At 42.7% G+C, this 20,433-nt stretch overlaps 1 protein-coding gene across 4 annotated transcripts in view; it reads right to left on the bottom strand.

Moving 5' to 3' along the window:
* The window catches only part of Rnaseh2b (ribonuclease H2 subunit B), a 74,855-nt gene that overhangs the window by 35,745 nt on the left and 18,677 nt on the right, over nucleotides 1–20,433 (bottom strand). For 3 of the 4 annotated variants that reach the window (XM_060391286.1, XM_060391289.1, XM_060391290.1), the window contains exons 4-9: nucleotides 20,354–20,430; nucleotides 17,207–17,321; nucleotides 7,219–7,283; nucleotides 5,669–5,774; nucleotides 2,746–2,827; nucleotides 1,077–1,119 (exon numbers count right to left, since the gene is read on the bottom strand). In XM_060391286.1, coding sequence (XP_060247269.1) covers nucleotides 1,077–1,119; nucleotides 2,746–2,827; nucleotides 5,669–5,774; nucleotides 7,219–7,283; nucleotides 17,207–17,321; nucleotides 20,354–20,430 — 488 coding nt within the window. The remainder of the gene's footprint in view (nucleotides 1–1,076; nucleotides 1,120–2,745; nucleotides 2,828–5,668; nucleotides 5,775–7,218; nucleotides 7,284–17,206; nucleotides 17,322–20,353; nucleotides 20,431–20,433) is intronic. The other variant, XM_060391288.1, reaches the window with a different exon arrangement.

Below are 20,433 nucleotides of genomic sequence, written 5' to 3'. Positions count from 1 at the left end.
TCTGAGAATATCTGAAGGAGGGAAAGGTGCCCCAAGAAGGCCAGAGAGACAAATGCTTGCCATGTGAACAAGAGAAAGGCAGTCTACTCTCCAGCACCATATGACACAATGGATGCAGTGGTGTATACTTGCAATGCCAGCACTGGGGAGATAGGGACACAGATCCCTTGGCAGTGATGGCCAGCCTAGCCAGTGAGAGGCAATCAATCAGATAAAAAAATAAGATGTCTCCCGAAGGACTGTCCGCTGGCCTTCACATACATGTATGTGCATGTACGCCTGCATGTGCTCATGAACACATGCATGAAGAATTCCTATTAACAGATGCAAACCAATCATACTCAATACTCATATCAAAGTGAATAGCTCAGGTCACACTTTTTTCAAAGGATTCTTTGTTAGAAAAATTATGCACTGTGCCCATTTGTGCCAATGATAATTAAATTTGGCAAAGTGAGTTTCAGTTATGTGTACAATCAATGCAAGAAGATTTCAACCAGCATGGTGGCAGACATCTGCAATCCCAGATTTGAGGCAGAAAGACCAAGTTCAAGGCCAGTCTGAGCCACACAGTGAGACCTTATCTCAAGGATCAATCAATCCATCCATCCATCCATATATACATAAAATAATTTTTAAAAATTAACTATATGTCTATAATACATTTTAAAGACATTTTAATTTATGTGTATGTGTGTATTGCAAAAGGTGTGTGCAGGTGCCCACTGAGGCCAAAGAGGGCATCAAATTGCCTGGAACTGAAGTTATAAGTGATTGTAAGCCACCAATATGGGTGGAGGGAACTGAACTCTGGTTCTCTGCAGAGGGAGCAAGAGCAAGCATTTGTAGCTCTTGCTACAACCTATTTATGTTAATAGAGGTGTCTTGCTAAAACCAACTTAGTTTTCACCATCCAGGAAAAATCTACAAATGACAACAGTTATAATTCAGAGTTTAAGTAATCCCATGTCAAGCAAGACAGATTCTATCCACTTTCAAATAGAAAAGACTGAAGTGATGATTAAAAGCACAAGTGTTTTTCTAAGTCCCCAAAGCTACCCTGGTCAGTTTCTTACCTTTGATGGAGGGGTTGGCAATGCAGCTGGAGGTTCTGGAAGCCTGAGGAAGTTAAAAATAAGAACCATGGTTACGGCTTCTCATAGACAGCAGAGAGGCTGGGCCAAGGCACAGTGAGTCTTATCTGGTAGTGAGCTGACCTCCACGCACTATCCTGCCCACCTCAGTGAAGACGGCAGTGTCACTGAGTGAATGAGATCTTGCCTCTTATGTCCTTACACTGGAAATGTCTATGCAGAAGGACAGAGTTAGAGCCCATTTGTTGAAGAGAGTGGCTTTGCTTTCACCTCCATGATTGCATTTTGGCAGAGGAACATTTTTTTTTTCTTCATAAATGACAGTGCTAGCACTTATTTAAAGTGAAAACTGATGTCACTGTTGGGGAAAGCCACATGAACGTCATCTTTTCTCTATCAAAGAGAAGTGCAGTTTGCATTATCTTTCACCTAAAATATTTAACCCAAATTTCAGTGGAAAGAAAAGAACCAACACAAACATTGGAAGGGAACAAAGGCTTCTATGAAGACACGCAGCTGGGGGATCCAGAGGGCCATCGAGCAGGAAGACAGTTAGTAAAAGCAAGCTTCTCACACCTGTAACTAGTAAAGAAACCAGCTTCCACAATTTAGTTTTTACTGTCAACTTGACACAACGAAGAATCACCCAGAAGAGGGAACCTCAGCTGAAGAACTGCCTTGAACAGACTGACTGGCCTGTGCACGTGTCCATGAGCTACTGTGGGCGGCACCATCCCCAGAGAGAGTGGGCGCAGGCTGTAGGAGAACGCTGCATAAGCAAGCCAATAAGCAGCGGTCCTTACTACCACGGTTTCTGCTCTAGGTTCTGCCCAGGCTTCCCTTGAAGATTGACTGTAACTTGTAGGACAAAATAATCTCTTCTTTCCCCAGATTGGTCTTGGTTAGTAAGATATCACAGCAACAGAAAGCAAACCAGGACAGTTGGACATACGGAATTTGTTCTAAGTAGCAACTATAGTATTACCTATTACAGACTAAAGAAGAAAAAAGAATTTAATCAGGATCATGTTAAGCTATTAATTCATCATACACAAAAAAACTTTAATACCAACTGCCAATACACTGAAAATTAACAAGAAAAAAGTCATATATATATATATATATATATATATATACACACACACACACACACACACATATATATAAAGGAAGGCTACAAATGATATCATCCTGAAGATGACTCTTGCAGCCCTTCAGGACACTGCTCTGCAGGAAACTGGGCACTCAGCACCGTGAAGGTACTTTGTGAAGATCTTATGACTGAGAACAAGACCTATTGCAGAACTTTTACATGCAATTTTTAAAATTATTACCATCACTTCCCATCTTTCTCTTAAAATGACCACAGAGAGCCAAATTAACTGTCATAAGGGATAAAATTTTAACACACATTGTCCTCTAAAACTATACAAAGCAATAATTTTAACCCTAAACTTAAGTTGCTATAAGCAGTTTCTACCAAATCAAATCATTCTACTTAATGTCCAATAAAAATAGCTTCTAGTTTGCACAGTGTGACACTGCTCAGGGTCAACAGCTCATCACAACCTGCCATGCCATGGAGGAACCTATTGTCAGAGAGAAGAACGAAGGAGCTTGTGAATCAGAACTGAAGATGAATGACACTTACTTCAAGAACTTAGACAAATCCTCACTTAGTTCTTTAGAGATGTAATCAGAGATCAGACCATGGGCATATCGAACATAATCTTCTGAAAGAGACAGGATAGGAAATGAAAGAAAAATAATTAGAAATAATTAGAGTGCTTTGAGTCAAACTGATTCAAGTTCAAATTCTTGCTCTCTGTGGCTTTGGGAATTCACTCACACTCTAGTTTCCATTTCTGCACTGGTGAGACAGGAATAACAAGAGCTGCCCATCAGTAAAGAAGAAATACAGTGGGCGAGGTGCAATATGGATGACTGCACAGTGGATGACCCTAAATACCACTTTACAAATTAAAGGCACGCACGCCAGCTTTCTTACTTCAAGTCCCAAACAAAATTACAAGCCAGTTGTAACAGCATGAACTATTTGCATCTCTTTTTTTATGGATACTTTTTCACAAACTTGCTTCAATAAAGACAAAAGCTAATTGCTGAACAGGAATGGGTACGTTCACTTCAAAGCAATAAAACAAAATGAATAAAATCCTTTACATTTGTCTCTCTTAGGTATTTGCTTTGAAAGATCCCAAATATTTTACATACATATACTCTCTCTGTCTCTCTCTCTCTCTCTCTCTGTTTCTCTCTCTCTGTCTCTCCCACAGTAACAGATCAGGAAGAAAAACTGACTAAGCAGAGTGTAGAATCAGTAAGTTTCCAGTTCTGGTGTTCATCACCAACCAAATTATAGCTCTGACACCACTGGAATACAGTTAAAAAGAAAAGAAAATGTTTCCAAATGCCAATCATAGCTCAGCACTCTGTGGAACAGGGGAGGATGCAGTGTGCAGCACAGGACAGGGACAGAGCACAAGCGCACATTTAAATACAAAGCCGTCTCCAGGTTCACTCCTGCCTTCAAGCTAAGGAAGCCAAGTGTCTCTGTATTACTTTAAAAATGACAGTCCGGTCTTCAATCACAGAGTCCAATTGATGCAAAACCGAACACTTTCATCAGATCCTCCTCAAAATGTGCTACGAGTCTGGGTAGTAATTATTCAGTGGGGATAAGAAGAGCCGAACTATTGTAAGAAAGCCTCGACACAATTCATTTGCTGCTTCTGATGCCATACCGTTAGGCTGGAATCTGAATTGTTCCCCACGGGCTCGCCCTCTAAGCACTCATTTCTAGAGTGGGTGGTATTGGTCTGAAGGCTGTGGAACCCATGGGAGGTAGGGCCCGGCCGGCAGACACCAGTCAGTAAAGAAGGCCTTTGAGAGGAATGCCCGCTCGCTCTTGGTTCTGGCTTCACTCTCGGCAACCATGTGGCACTAGTTCCTGCCATCAATGGACTGATCCACTCCCATCACCGCACCTTTTTTCATCGTGATGGCACCTCTCTGAAACCATGACCAGAAGAGCCCTTTCTCCCTGTTCCTCTCAGGTGCTTCTGTCACAGCCACACAAATGAACCCAAGGTACACACCAAGAGGAAAGGGAAGGAGCAGGAGCAGGAGCAGGGCTAAGTGCATAAAGCAGCTTCATGGTGGGCAGTAAGAGTGGGGCAGCCAGAGCCTCTGCTGGGGAGTCTTCTGTCAGCACTATACTCAGAGCAAGTGATCTATCAGCCAGGAGTCACCTATCTCTCTGGGACCACAAATTTCCTTTTTTTTTTTTTAATAATAAGGTCCATTTAAATAATCTCTATCATCCCTCTTCCTACTTAAAAAAAAAATATATATATATATATGTATATATATAATTTACTAACTGATTGATTGGTTGATCTGCCCATCCATTAACCAACTTGACTCAGTCCTTCCTCTTCTTGGTACTGGTGACCTCAGTCCAGCAACGGTGCCGCTCACTACTCCCAGCAACAGCTATACCTGAGCAAGGTGCTGGAAAGCAGACTCAAAGCCCGCCTCTCACAAGCGCTGTTCCTTGGGCTGCCTTGTGTATTGACTTCATTATTCTCACATAGTGCTGGGGACTGCTCCCAGGGTCTTGCACATCTTGGGCAGCACTTGACTCTTGCGCTACACCCCCAGCCCACATACATATTTTGTTTATGGCTGTTATAAGAAATTGGGAGTTGTAACTCAGAACAAGTAAATGCTGATTTGGACTTAAAGTCAGAAGAATTTCTGCCTCACCACTGGAAAATATGAATTGTATTACTTTACTGTTTTTGCTTAATTACACATATAAAGATAAAGGGCTACTATAATGGAAAAAGCAAAATAATGTACCTTAATAACCTAAAAGAAAAGGTGCCCCTAGTGAGATGTGGCCTTAAAATGAAAAGTGAAAAGAAGGCTGAGGATGCAGTGTTGTAGTAGAGTCTGCCTAGCATGCTCCAGATTCCAGATTTGGTTCTCAGATAGATAGAAGAAAGGAAAAAAGGGGAGAAGAAAAGATAAAAATATGAACCAAAAAGACAAATTTGCCAAGAGCGTCAATTTTCCCTGCTAGAGCACAAAGGGCCCTCTCAGGAGAAGTGAGATACTGGTACTGTAAAGAGCAACCTCTCACCGGGGCCCTGAGACAAGATGACCTTCAGGCCAAAGGCCAAAGGGCATTCAGTCTATCTTAAAGCCTCCATCAGCATTCCTCTGGCTTCACTGTTGGCTAGCTAGGAATCAGGCACAGTCTTGTCTCTTATGACATGCCTGGTATGCCTGTCATATTACAAACCCTTCGTAAAGGGCAGCAAGAGTGTTCGGAGTCACCATCATCATTAGCACAAAACACAATTCACCAAACAAATGATTCAAGTCACAATTAATGACAGGCGCCACCTAAGGGTGAAAACGGTCAGTGTCTGAGATCAGAGGGACACCTGCCCACATCTGAGAGCACTCAAGGATGAACAGGAAGCTTCTGCTGTTTGAGACCCTCAGAGAGCAGATGCAGGATAACTCGGAGGCAACCCGCTGCTTACCTTCCTTGTCCCTGGAAACCTTATCACCAGAGAAATATGCAGATGACTGTACCCGGGCTCCGACATTGACCTTATTGGCTTTCAAAGCTGCCACAGTTTGGTTAACCTAGGAGGTAAACACAGCGATGTACTTTCACATTAACTTCAGAATGCCATGACTTTTCAGATGGCTTTTGGTCCACCTGATAGCCTGGAAATATTTAAGCACCTAGAACTATCTTTGTCAGCTATGGTGTTTTGAATAAGAATGACCCCACTTTATTCTTTATTTTATTTTCCCTATCTACTGCAAGAATGAAGACTATTCTCATTCTTGATGGCCAACACCCCAGAAAATCTCGACATCACTTTAAAGGGGCCCACAGTCATTGTGAAGGGCCCCAGGGGAACCCCTCTGGAAGGATTTCAATCACATCAGTGTAGGGCTGAATCTTCTTGGGAAGAAAAAGAGGCTCTGGGTTGACAAATGATGGGGTAACAGAAAGGAACTGGCCACTGTCAGAACCGTCTGCAGTCACGTTCAGAACATGATCAAGGGTGTTACACTGGGCTTCCGCTACAAGATGAGGTCTGAGTATGCTCACTTCTCCCTCATTCAGGAGACTGGGTCTTTGGTTGAAATTTCTCAGGTGAAAAATATACATTCGAAGGGTTCAGATGAAGACAGGTGTTGCTTGTTCTGTCTCTCAAGCCCAGAGGATAAATTAATCCTTGAAGGAAATGATATTGAACTTGTCTCAAATTCAGTGGCTCTGATTCGGTAAGCCACAACAGTTAAAAACAAGAATATCAGAAAGTTTTTGGATGGTATGTATGTGTTTGAAAAGGGAACAGTGCAGCAGGCTGATGAGGAAGACCTCAGTTACCCAGCTCCAGAAACAAGATCTCGAATTATAAGTATGATTTGGGTTGTCTTTGGGAATAAAAGACTTATATTGAAAAAAAAAAAAAAAGACTCCATAGGCTCATATATTTGAAAGCTTAGTAACCAAGGATTGCAATTCTTTGAAAGAGAATTAGGAGGATTAGGAGGAGTGTCCTTGTTGGAGTAGGTGTGGCCTTGTTGGAGGAAGTCTGATTTCAAAAGCCCATGGCCAGGCTCAATCTCTGCTTCTCTCTGCCTAGGGATCAGGATATAGTTCTCAGCTCCTGCTCCAGTGCCATGCTCCCTGCCATGATGATAATGGACTAAACCTCTGAAACTGTAAACCAGGCCCCAAATTAAATACATTCTTTTGAAAAAGTTGCCTTGGTCATGGTGTCTCTGCACAGCAACAGTGACTAAGATACCAGCTGTCAGAAGACGAGATGGCTGCACGGTTTAAGAAGTGGAGCTTCAGCCTGAATGATCTCAACACATGGCCTTTCTGAGACCCCCACCACATGGTGGAAGATGCTGGGAGAATGTAGAGAAATGACTCTAGAATTAACCTGCCCCTCTTTGGTTAGGTGAACCACATGTAAAAACAAGAGCTCCTGTCATTCAGGGGCAGGACCATGCAATCAAAGAAAACTAGGTTCTCCTCAGCCTTGGATCGCTACAGCCGTACCTTTTTAGCCAGCCACTTCAGTGTCTTCTCTGTGCTATATTTATAGTACTTCTTGCTGTTTACTTCTGCATTGAGTTAAAAGAGAAAACATAAGAACCTCGGCATAATGAATTAAACAAAAGCCATAAACTTATAACAGGAAATACATGCACAAATTGGTAATTTAAAGACATTTCATAGCCATTTGTATTATTCAAGAACTCAAGACATAAACCTGAGAACATACTTGAGATAGAAAAACAAACAAACAAACCAACCAACCAACCCAGAAATCAACCACCACCAAGTGAACAGGAGTTTAGGGATTCCCCAATTCATACAAACAACTCAGAAGAAAACAAATTAAAAAACGCGGCCAAGAAACAAGCTAAGCAATCTTATTTTTTATGAACATCACTCCGATGTTTTCAATAGAACACATCCCTTTACAATAAAAATGGAAATCCCAAGGTTTGGGGTGGGAATAGAAGTAAGGCAGGCAGCTGGGAAATTCACTGTGTATATTCAGGAGGGAAAAGACACCCAACAATTTAGTAACTATTGAGTGCTTCCCCGGTGGGATTAATGAAGCCTAAAAGACAGGCATATCTGCCTCTTGATGCATTACCAATATAATCAGGAGGATTTAGATTCATGGTGACCTCAGTGTGGTCCTTGACAGGGATGAAAGTCCCCCTCTCTTATAAAAGATACTTCCTTTCTTCACAATGCACCTGGCTTTATATGCTGAGTTATTAAACCAGGACCTCCTGTGTGACACTTTATTTTCAGGCTCTCTTCTTCCTCCCACCAGGCCTTCCCTGCAGCCATGCAGGAGTCATGTTTACGACCACTGGAAAGCCTATGACCAGTACAGACTCCACAGGGAGCCATAAAGAATGAGCTCCCCCTCCTCCCTCTGGGCCCCAGGAAATGGAAACTGCTTTTCTAGGGTAGTTTATTGATGGCGATTAAATGATGCTAAGCCTGAGGCTCACTGTGTCTCCTCCCCCGTGCATGTGGCTGACAACATGCAGGGCCAAACGCAGCAGGATAGGGAGGGGTGGTCCTACACAGTCATCCCTGAGCATGTCACTGGAAGCGTAAGAAGCAAGCCCGCTCTATCACATGTCAAAGAACTCTTGCTCCTCTAGGCCCAGGACTGCGTGACCACGGGGTCCACTGCAGTACAAGGCTATTAGCCTGGACTGTTCTCCTCCTCAGGCCATCTCTCACCCTGTACACAAGCCAGACACTATGAGCACTCAGGCACGCAATGAAGGTGCACTGTTGGGTCACTTGTTAGAAGCTTCACTCACACCCTAAGAGACTTTCCAGAAACCCTCAGTGCTCTAGCGTCCCATGAAAGATTCACCTCTGCTGGTCACTGCTTTTGTTCTGCTCTCCAATATCCCAGAAGAACCCCACTTCCTGAGCCCCTTGAGGTAGGCTCTCTGACCCATCGAGAGGTAAGTCAGGCTGAGCACCCTGTCTGGGTTCTTTGCACATCCAGCTTGTGCCATTATCTTGGGCTATGGCATCACTCTCAGAACCTGCTTCCTCCAATATACGGGAGGAGGGGATTCCCCGAGGGGCTGTTGTGAGCACACCAGGAGATAACACACACAAAATCAAAAGATGACAATGGCATTTGTGAACAGTAGCAGCCTGCTACTGACATTTCTTCAAGTTCTTTTCACATATTTCTTCTTTGATGGTCAGAACAAATCTCAGGTGAAAAAACTTTTTAGCACTCTTTTTGGCTTGCTCTTTTTTGGTTTTGTTTTTTGAGACAGAATTTCTTTGCATAGCCTTGGCTGTCCTGGAAGCAGCTCTGTAGAGCTGGTCTCAAGCTCAGAGAGATCTGCCTGCCTCTGCCTCTGCCTCCTGAGTGCTGAGATTAAAGGCACCACCACTGCCTGGTTGATTTTATCACTTTTTTTTTTTTTTGCCATAAATTAATACAATTTTGAATTGTTGGTTTAAAGGCTTTAGAAAAAAATTTTCCCCTAATAGTGCCTTTCTTTTTCTTTTCTTTTCTTCTTTTTTTAAATTTTTAATTATACTTTACTTTGCATCCCCCCTCTAGTTCCCTCCCTCCTCCCTTCCCCCCCCTTCTCCACACACTCCCCTCCCCAAGTCCACTGGTAGGGGAGGGTTTCTTTTTCTTCCTTCTGATCCTAGTCTGTTAGGTCTCATCAGGAGTGGCTGCATTGTCTTCCTCTGTGGCCTGGTAAGGCTGCTCCCCCATCAGGGGGAGGTGATCAAAGAGCAGGCCAATCAGTTCATGCCAAGAGACAGTCCCTGTTCCCATTACTATGGAACCTACTTGGACACTGAACTGCCATGGGCTACATCTGTGCAGGGGTTCTAGGTTATCTCCATGTATGGTACTTGGTTGGAATATGAGTCTCAGGAAAGACCCCTGTGCTCAGATTTTTTGGTTCTGTTGCTCTCCTTGTGGACCTCCTGTCCTCTCCAGATCTAACTATTATTTCCCACTTCTTTCAAAAGATTCCCTGCATTCTGCGCAAAGTTTGGCCATAAGTCTCAACATCTGCTTTGATAGTCTGCAGGGCAGAGCCTTTCAGAGGTCCTCTGTGGGAGGCTCCTAACTTGTTTCCTGTTTTCTTGTTCTTCTGGTGTCCATCCTCTTTGCCTTTCGGAGTGGGGATTTGAACATTTTAGCCAGAATCCTCCCTTTTGACTAGTTTCTTTAGGTGTACAGATTTTAGTAGGTTTATCCTATATTATATGTCTATATGAATGAGTATATAACGTGTGTGTCTTTCTGCTTCTGGGATAGCTCACTCAAGATGATCCTTTCCAGATCCCACCATTTACATGCAAATTTCAGGATTTCCTTGTTTTTCATTGCTGAGTAATATTCCATTGTGTAGATGTACCACAATTTCTATATCCATTCTTCAGTTGAGGGGCATCAAGCTGGAAACAACCCAGATTTTATCACTCTTATTAAAGAGACCCCATTGGGCTGGGTAGTGGTGATGCATGCCTTTAATCCCAATACTTGGGAGAAAGAGGCATGCGGATCTCTGTGAGTTTGTGGACAGCCTGGTCTACAAATGGAGTTCCAGGACAGCCAGGGATACACAGAGAAACCCTGTATCAAAAAACCAAACAAACAAGAGAGACAGATAGAGAGAGAGAGAGAGAGAGAGAGAGAGAGAGAGAGAGAGAGAGAAGAGTCTGAGATCCCATTGGAGCCACTTTAAGTAAGATGGCCAAAGCACTTGTAAACAGTGGCCTTCCTGCCCCAGGTGTGGGTCCTAAAGCAAGGATGTTTCCCGACTCTGGCATTTCTGCCCACCAATTCTCCACGGGAAAAGCCCCTCCAACATGGTACCATTAAACTGGTTCCTTTGGTCTTCCACCTGCCATGGCTTCTTGGATTGTTTTCCCAGCTCAGCTTTCCTCTTTGCCAAGGTCAACTGCACCTTTCTCAACAAAGCTAACCCAACCCAATGGGAAGTGTAACACCTTAAATGAACCTAGTAAGTCCACAGCAGAACAGTTCACCTGCCCCCTTAAACCATATGCCCCTAGTTAGTGGGGCTCAAATCTTGGGGCAGCATCACTCCTGCGTTGTCTGAACACCCTCTCGAGACAGACTGGAGGTGGGATGCGTGGAGTGAATCAGAAGGCCTACCTTCTAGTGTGAGGTCAGAAATGACTTTTTTCAAGAACTAGACACTACATAGGTACTGACTAGACATTATAAAGGTACTCTGTTCACTGAACGAGTGCACATATCCATTTTTAGTGTCTAATACTTGAGCAGTATGGAGAAATCATGCAGGTAATCTCCCTTGTGATTTTAACCATTTTACCTACTATTTTGGCAAAATCGAGGCTCACCAGAGAAGAGACTCTCAATAAGAGATTATCTAGATCAGGTTATCTTGTGGGTATGTCTGGGGGGAAGGCTTGCCCACTGTGGGTGGTGCCATTTCTGAGCTGTGGAAGAACCGGCGACAGAGGCAGATGACAAGCAGCAAGCACACAGACCTGAACTTGCTGCTCTGTTCACGACTGTGGGTGTAACCCAACCACCATGACTGCCCTGCTATGATGGGCTGTGACCTGGAACTGTGAGCCACAAAAAAAAAAAAAAAAAAAAAAAAAAAAAAAAAGTTCTTCCCTGAGTTCCTTCTTTCAGGGCTTGTTATCACAACAGCATGAGACACACCCCTACCATAAAAAACTTCCTTCAACACCTCTAGCTCTCCCACCTTTCCCATCTCAGGTGGCCACTGAGCAGCAAGCGTAGGTTCCTTTCTGCTTTATTCCAGACATTCCAAACTCGGAGACCCTTTAATACAGTTCCTCATGCTGTGGAGACCCCCAACCATAAAATTATTTCATCGCTACTTCATAACTGTAATTTTGCTGCTGTTATGAACTGTAATATGAGTATCTGATATACAAGGCTATCTGATATGTGATCCCCAGGGGGTCATGACCCACAGGCTGAAAACCAGTGCTCTAAGGCCAACCATCAATGGGTCATGCAGAACACATGCAACACTGAGAGATGTGTCCATGCTGCTCTCTGCAGCAGCTCCTTCCTTAGAACTGCAGGGCAGTGCTGGCTACAGAGACTCCATTTGCTGACCCATCCAAGAGAGCCATTGATTTGTTCTAGTTCTGGGCTACTTAGGATGGTTGTTATTTAAAACAAAACAATCAAAGCAAAATGGAAAAACAAAACACAGAGGCTGCATCCTCACTCAAACTTTTGCACTGGCACATATTTTAACATGTCCAGAAAAAAAGAATTAGGAATAGAACTGCCAAGTAGTCATAACTGTGTCTGTAAAAGAAAAACAAGAATATTTTTTAGATGAAATACAAGATACACCTTTTTATACTATGGTTCTGTGTCCTGAGAAACATTGGAGTTCCTCAAGATCATACAAATTTTTGTCCTTTTCTTTTTTTCTGAAGTTAAATCATTTTTACTTTTGTATTTAATTCAACAAGCTACTTTAAATTTCTTTTTCCACGGTTCAAAAACCCCTTCCCACACTGAACTTTCACAACACACGACCCCGTACACAAAGCTGCCCTCTGTAAGTGACCCCCCCATCAACATCTTGCTTCCTGTAAGTCTTACTTTGTGTGGGTCCCCTTTTTCTGTTGTCATGGATGACAATACTGTCCAAGAAGAAAGGCGGTTTTACAGTGGTTTTTCAATTGCCTGCCTTTTCACTCTTCCTCATATCTCTGAACCTTCTAAGACTTCTGCAGATGAAATCCTTATCTGAACTGGTCTAAAGGAGAAAGTATGTTCAGTGTTTTCTAAGAACGACTTAAGGAGTCTGCCACAGACGTCTTTATCAGAGAGAGAAAGTTCACTTTAAATGGATTTCATGGCTCACTTTTGTCAATTGCCTTTTCCGTATTTACTGACACGATCACAGTTTTTTATAATATACAAATTTTCTCAGCAAACTTTGTATTCCTGATTTAATATTTTTTTTAATATTCTGTTGAGTATTCTTTTCAATCCGTGATGGCCAAAGATGTTAGTCAAATTTTCTTTTCATAACAACTTTGATTTTGTTATTGGGGCCATTTCTGATCTCACAAAATTTTAGTTTCACAATTTTTTTTCTTCATCTATTTGCTGAAAATGTCTGCGCAAATTGTCTTGTTTTGAGTATTATTTCTTCCTTAAAGTAAAATACAATTTACCGTGAAGCCAGGTAGGCTTTCTATCTAGAAAGTTTGTACATCATAAATTTTGAAGCTAAATATTCCCCTGATAGGCTATTCAAGCCCAAGTCACTGGTCCTCAACACATATACACACAAGCAATGCCAAATGCCTCAACAGGCTGGATTCATTTATACATGTGTATATGAAATTCAAAAAGAGGTCATGAATTTAAGAGGGAGTGGAGGGACACAGTTGTAGGAGGGGAGGGTGAGGTGGAAAGGATGTAAACACAGAACTCATGAATGAAAATCTCAAAAACCTAAACAAAAAAAGGGAGGGAGGGAGGAAGAAAAAAAAAAAAAACCTCACATGCATGTACAACCTAAATTTAATTCTTGTGAATCAGTGAGTTATGTAATATCTGCACATGGCTGAAAGATTTATACTGGCCTTAAGCATCTAAAAAGATTGAATTTACAAAACAAAGGTGAAAAAAGTAATTTTATGATTAAATAACATGTTCAGTAAATGGGTAATTGGTGTGCAAACCTGAATTCCCCCAATGACTTGCAGAACAAATCGCCTAGAACACTTTCCATTTCTACGTTCTCAGGGTTTCCCATAACCAAAAATCTCGGAGGCTCCCTTCCCCTACCTCCTGGGTTAGAATACTGGCCACTGCATAGTCAGTTTCTACTATCTGCCTGTTAATTACATGCCTAGCACAGAGCAGCTCTGGCTTGTACTATGAAAAAAGGCTAAATCAAGGCCAAGTTCATGACCCTCTTAGTCATTTTCTGAGTCTCTCCACTAACTGTGAGCCTCCTTGCCCAGAAACCTGTTCTGAGACCCTGAGTCAGTAACTAGATGAGAGCATCTCCCCACTGGTGATGCTGGTAGGGCATAGACCACTTACAAAGGGTCTGTGGCTGTCCTTACCCATCAGAGAAAAAGCGGCACAGAAGGCTCCTATGTACAACTGGACTCAGTCTGCTGCTAACACCAGACCCTGGAACCTGCATCTAGGGCGAATACTCATATATAGATGGGGGAATATGAGTAAATAAATATCAGGGAATAGAACCAAACACTAATTTATGATAGAGGAATCCGAGCATAAATAAGCAGCCAGTGTTTAACACCATCACTGACGATGATCCGGAAGATATACAATGCCTAAAAACCCTAGAGAGCTCTGCAGGACAGAGAAGTATCTGCTCCTGAAGCCAGGCTCACTCTCTCCGACTCCTTCCTATTGCTCTCCTTTTGCTACATTAAAGGTAATTATTAGGAAGAGCTACACCACCTAGATTCTAGTAGAGTATCTTGGAATATTACACGGCTGTAGGAAGGAAGGCAAGAGCCATTATCAAATGCATTTAGATCCTGTCTTGATACTCTTTGTAATGTTAGTCACATTACTGAAGCTCTTTGAGTCTCAGGTTATGACAGTGACAGGAATTACTGTAAAGATTGATGACATATAAAGCACATGTCATGCATTTACATTTTACAGGCTCTCAGAGCCTGGGCTCAATGTAGAACTGGACATTTCCTGGAGATCTTCATGGGAACCATGGCCACCATGGATAGTGCATGGCCTCTGCACACGTTTGCAGGAGCGAGGCCAGCGGTGTGCACCCACACTGACATAGTTTGTTGGAGGGTTTTCTTTTAAAAGATGAGGCACGAGTGGTCTTCTGGCCTCTTTTTTCTCTCCAGTTTCAAAGGTTTTGGTTTCTCTTATGTAAATTTACAGACTACTGGTCATTATTATGGGAGGGCTGGTTAGAAAGGTGCCCAGAGATTATAGGGCACCAGAGATTTCACTTTCTGGAGGACGTTTAACCGGAATCACTTTTCTCTGCTTTGTTATCACTTAAACACAAAGAGTAAACATTTGAGGTAGAAGGTTTTAGAAACTTTCTGTGTGCTGGTCTATGTGTTAGGCAATGACAAGAAGTAAAGGGAACAGCGATACAGAGGTTCACCTAATGACACAACAGATGGGTGGACTAAACGGGGCGATGGGGTGCCCTCTAAGACACAGATGTGAAGTGAGCAAGGGATTACTAGATCCTGTTTCGTGACAGGCGTTTCTACGTTTTGACTCAAGATGACCATTTTAATACAGTGCTAATGGCAGAATTCTGCATACAGGTTAACTGCATGTTTGAAATCATGTTAAAGTGACTGAAAAGGACTTGCAGTTACTCTATTACTTTAACATTCAAAAACAGTTACAGTCAACTTAATTTATGTCACCCACAGCAAAACAGCATCAGGAAGATCTTTAACGAGATGATTCTTACAGTAAAGGTGCCATATTCCACTCAGATCCAAAATGAATCCCCAAGTGTTGGCCACATAGGAATTAGCAGACCTCTTGAATGCAATAGTTACTGGCCCCCAACCCCCACCCTGTAAGCTTATGCTTCTTGGAGTAATCACTCTCTTGGTTGTAGAGGAACTGTCACAGTTGCCAGACTACCTGTGACCCTAAACCATCAGTGAGCATGTCCTGGTGCCTAGACTTTTTCTTAACCCTGGAACTAGTAGGGTGATTTTTGAGATACTGACACCAAGTTTGCATAGTGTTTCTAATTCATCAAAAAACATTCACATGAAAATGAAAACATGATGTACCAGAAACCGTGAGATCCAACAAAAGCACTTAGGGGGAAGTTTATAGCTAAAAATGCCTAAATTACAAAACAACAAAACAACCAGATCTCAAATACATAACTTAATGGTGCACCTCATGGGTTTGTTTGTTTGTTTGTTTGTTTGTAGTTTCTCGAGACAAGGTTTCTCTGTATAGTCTTGGCTGTCCTAGACTTGCTTTGTAGACCAGGCTGGCCTCGAACTCACAGAGATCTGCCTGCCTCTACCTCCCTGAGTGCTGGGGTTACAGGTGTGTGCCACTGTGCCGGCTTACTTGATGTTTTTAAAAAGAACAAGCTAAACTTAAAATCATTAGACAGAAAGAATACAGACCAGGGCAGAAATTAAATACAAATTAAATACAATAAAAGAACTATATAAAGGGTCAAGGAAACAAAAATTCACCTGAAAAGGAAAGTCTTAGCCAAACTAACTAAAAGACAGAGAAAGAAGACCCAAAGTAATAAAATTAGGGGTAAGAAGAGATATGACAACATAAACCAATGAAATTAAAAAGATCATTACTTTGAAAACCCATATCGTAAAGAAATGGATAAACTTTCAGATATATATGACTTAACAAAATTAAACCAAGATAACATAAACAACTTAACAGATCTACAGGTAAGACATGTGTTTATAAGAAGTTGAAGAAGTAATAACAACTGAAACCCTGAACCAGGCAATCAGTTGCTGAATCTTCATGCAGTGATAAAGAAACATCAATGTTCCTCAAATCACTTCATAAAACTGAAAGGAACACTACCAAACATTTATGAAGCCAGTACCCCGAAACCCAAACTGAATGAGGGATACAACAACATAAAGAAAATTACCAGACAGCAACGAACACAGAGCTAACAATTCTTAATAAGACACTGTGATCCAAATTCAACAGCATAGTAAAGAGATCATTCATCGTGACCACGTCAGCTTCATTCCAGATGCAAGCTTTATCAAACATATGCAAATCAGTGAGTTCAGTAATAACAGAGAAGTAGACTCAAGAAAGAAATCACATGATTCTCTCAATAGTCACAGAAAGGATCTTTAACAAATCCAACATCTTTTTATGAAGAATAAAGAAGAACCTGGAGAAGGATTATATTTGAGCACAGCAAAGGCCACGCGTGACAGAAGGCAGCCAGTGTTATACCACATGAGGTAACCTCAAAGTGTTTTCTCCAAAACTGGGAATGAGGTAAGGATGTCTGTCCGTTCTCTCTACTCTAACATAGTGCTTGAAGTCTCAAACTGCGTGATATGCTTGAATGAAATGTCTTCACGAAGCCCATTACTATATGCAACAATATGCACACGGCTCATTTCCCCCTGTGGGTAGTGTCTATGGCCACGCTCTTCATTGCTCCTCTGGGCCACACTCCATCTCCTGGAGGCCACTGGTGCACATCCTCTGGGCTAGGTTGCGACTTAAGACCAGAGTCATTCTTATTCCCGCTTTCACGTGAGCGCCACTGCATCACCAGATGCAGATGGTTCTACATGAAAACAGCTGCTTCCCTCTAGCTCCATCTCCCAAGCTCAGGCTCCCCTGCTCTTCCATTTGGATGACTGCAGCACCTTGGCTTCTCTAGCTCTCCCTGCTGAAACCCTCACACGACCACATGACCACAGCCTGATTTCGAAGGCTTGCCCATCATACCTTTTGCCTCTGTCACATGCCGAAGTGATTTCTCAAGCTCAGGAAATCTCAGCAGCAAGGTGCAATCCGGAAACATGTCATCCACTACAACCTGATCCAAGGGCTGATACTTTCCCTAAAAGGAACATCTGAGTCAGTTGGGTAGCAAACAGTCCAGTCAATGTGTTTTCACACAAAAAGGAGAGGGGGAAAATTGGACTATTCCATAGAAAATCTTTACATGAGAACCTGAGCTCCTCATTCCACTGAAGGAGCCTCTACAGCCTGAGCCCCTCTTGTAAGGAGGGCATTCCAAACAGCAAGCTTGAGGGCACAGATGCTGTGTAACATAGAAAATCCCAGGAAAACAGAGAGAGACAGGACTGTCTGAGGATGGTCCAGCAACTCCATATAAAAATGAGACAGCTGAGGTCTCAAAGCAGAAGTCCCAATTGTCCCTAGAACAAGCCCAGAACAGACCGAGAATATAGATGCTTCCCTGTCTTCACTCCAGGGTTGAAGAACTAAACAAAACAAAAAAGCCTTCTAGTACAAAAAGGAAAAAAAAAAAAAAAGAAAGAGAGAAAGAAAAGAAACATTCCCAAAGTGAATCCGTCCCTCCAAGAGCCATTGGATGAGGCTTCCAAACTAGACAGGGATAAAGGAAAAGGCAGCCAGGATGTAAGTACAAAGAAGACGCGGGCAGGCTAGGCCAGGCGCAGCCAGACAAGCTGACAGCCTGGCATGAGCCATACAGAGTTCCCAGGTGCGGTTTCTCTTAACTTTACTCGTGGCACAGCAGATGCACATCTGATGAAGAAGGCCTCCTGACCACGGCGCCAGGCTTAGGGGCAGATGCGCTCTCTGTCCAGGGCCCACCTCTGCTTCTCTGTTTCTGTGAGCAAACTTCTAAAGACAGGCAGTGTGACTGATCAATTTCCTCTGGCTTTCAAGGTGAATCCTCTCATTTCTTTCACAGTACATGTGATAACTTGTTATATTTTTCCATTAGGCTAAAGGAGGCAAGAAATGCCTGAATGAAATGTTCTTCTGTCTAACCCAGGCTCCCTAGTGTTACAGCCTTTAGGTTTCTACTTTAAAGGTCTGTCTTCCTGGATCAGCCAGTATTTTTATACTTAACTGCTTTAAATAGTACCCACACATATGGCACCACAGTCAGGACAGAAGTTTTATTATAGGTATTGCATTCATATTCTCTTTGCCATATGTACATAAAAAAGTAAAAGAAGAAATCTTTTTTAAATATAAAGTTAGTAAGAGTTGGTGTTAAAGGCTGTGACTTAAAAAGAACAGGTCAAATTAAAAAATGGGGACAATACTTTAATAACTAAATTATATCTAATCCCATCTAAATGTAGGGAAGAAATACTAGACAGCCATGTGTTACACTGGGACTTAGGAAGAAAAGGCACACACAGTGGCTCTGGTGAGCATCATTTCTGCTTCACTCTGCATCTGTCACCTTGAATTGACCACACAGCACCCTAGAGGCCTCCAGAAGGCCAGACGAAGGAGTACGAGAGCGGGTCTTGCTCTGAACAGAAGATGGGGAGGTGCTGACATGTACTGAAGCTGCTCGGTGCCTCTCTCCCTGTCAGCTGACCCTGGAGAACACCACCACCGCCGAGTGGCCAAAGTTTTCAAAATCCTCCTACAGCTTCCTGACAACAGCCAGAACCACCTCTGCTGCTCAGAGGCGTGAATCTCAATAGCCTTACTGCTGTGTACCCCAATATACTGCCGACCTTGGCAGCTCTCAGACAAGAGTGAATGGGGCAGGGGAGTGTCGGCAAAACTTCACTAATGTATATAAAAGGAGAGAAGAAAGCGTATCAAGGAAAAATAGGCATAAGAACAGTGGGGTGAGTTTTGTGACTTTTCAATACTTATAACAACTTAAAATCGATTAACCTACAAAATAAAGCTTTAAGAATTTGGTTTATATAGGTGGGATACAAAGTGAATAAACTGTAATTAATAAAAGAAAAAAAAAGAATATGGTTTAAAGACCAAATATAAAATAAAGCATAAGCATTTACTCTATATGCAAATATGAGAGCCCAAGAAATAGATTGTCCTAAGCAGTTCAAGTAACACTCATTAAAGTTGTGAACTCAAAGATTTTCAAGCTGATTGATGGACCCTTGAGTGTCCCTAATCCCCGCCCCATTTAAGATGTTCCCAAGCTCAAATCTATATTCATAATAATTCTAAGAGGCTACGTGCATTCCTATCAGGTTGACATGACCCTGGTAACTGAAACGATATTAGGCAAAACTGGGCTCCTTAGCTGGAGTTAAGGCAGTGACACCAAGGTGCCCCAGCCGACACTGTACCCTTGCAAGTTTCACTTAGGATATCCCTGCTCAGTAGTGCTACAGGGATGGCTCAGAGGTCAAGAACATTTGCTGATCATGCAGAGGACCTGGCTTCGGTTTCCAGAATCTACGAGGCAGCTAACAGTTGCCTGTGGCTCCAGTTCCCAGAGCTGTGATGCTCTCTTCTGGTCTCCATGGGTACCAGGCACATACAATATACAGAAGTGTAGTCACTCACACATACACATAAATGATATCTAGTTAAAACAAGCACACAAACAACAACAACAACAAAAAAATCAACCCACCAAACAAAAACACATTATCCTTGCTCAAGTAGTAAAAGCAATGAATGTTACTTAAGTCTGGATCCCGAATGCAGTTGTCACAGCTCTGTGTGAGGGAAGTGTGCTTATCCAGTTACTGCTGTTGTACCTTGAGGCACAGACATCATCCAGGAAGCAGAGACTGAGTGTTGAGAGGAACGAGCACTTTGGCTCGGCATGCTCAAGGCCCAAGTACACATAGCATCCCTATTCGTCAGTGTTCACTAGGCCAAATTCTTAACATTCACATCTAAGCACTTAGCGCTAAGTTTTCATTCTACTCTTGGCTACTACTGCGGTACAGAGTGCCAAGCTAGGCCACGGAGGTCACAGTGACCTAGTAGCAAACCTGCTCACCACCAAGGTGCTGCCTCAGGGAAGGGGGGGTCTCAGGGTACTCTGACCCTCACTGGTACACATGGGGCTCCTACTCTAGTGACAGAAATTCACTGAAAAGTGTGTCCTCTACCCACCCCTGTAAATACCCCAAGTGCGGGACTCACCTCTTTGCCAGCCTTTATGAGGTAGTGAAGGAACAGGAACAGAGGATCCATGGGTGTGGCAAAGTGGAGAAGCCCCCCTG

The sequence above is a fragment of the Meriones unguiculatus genome, chromosome 9 (assembly GCF_030254825.1).
Source record: "Meriones unguiculatus strain TT.TT164.6M chromosome 9, Bangor_MerUng_6.1, whole genome shotgun sequence".
NCBI lineage: Eukaryota > Metazoa > Chordata > Mammalia > Rodentia > Muridae > Meriones > Meriones unguiculatus.
This window is presented reverse-complemented; position numbering and strand designations above follow the sequence as displayed.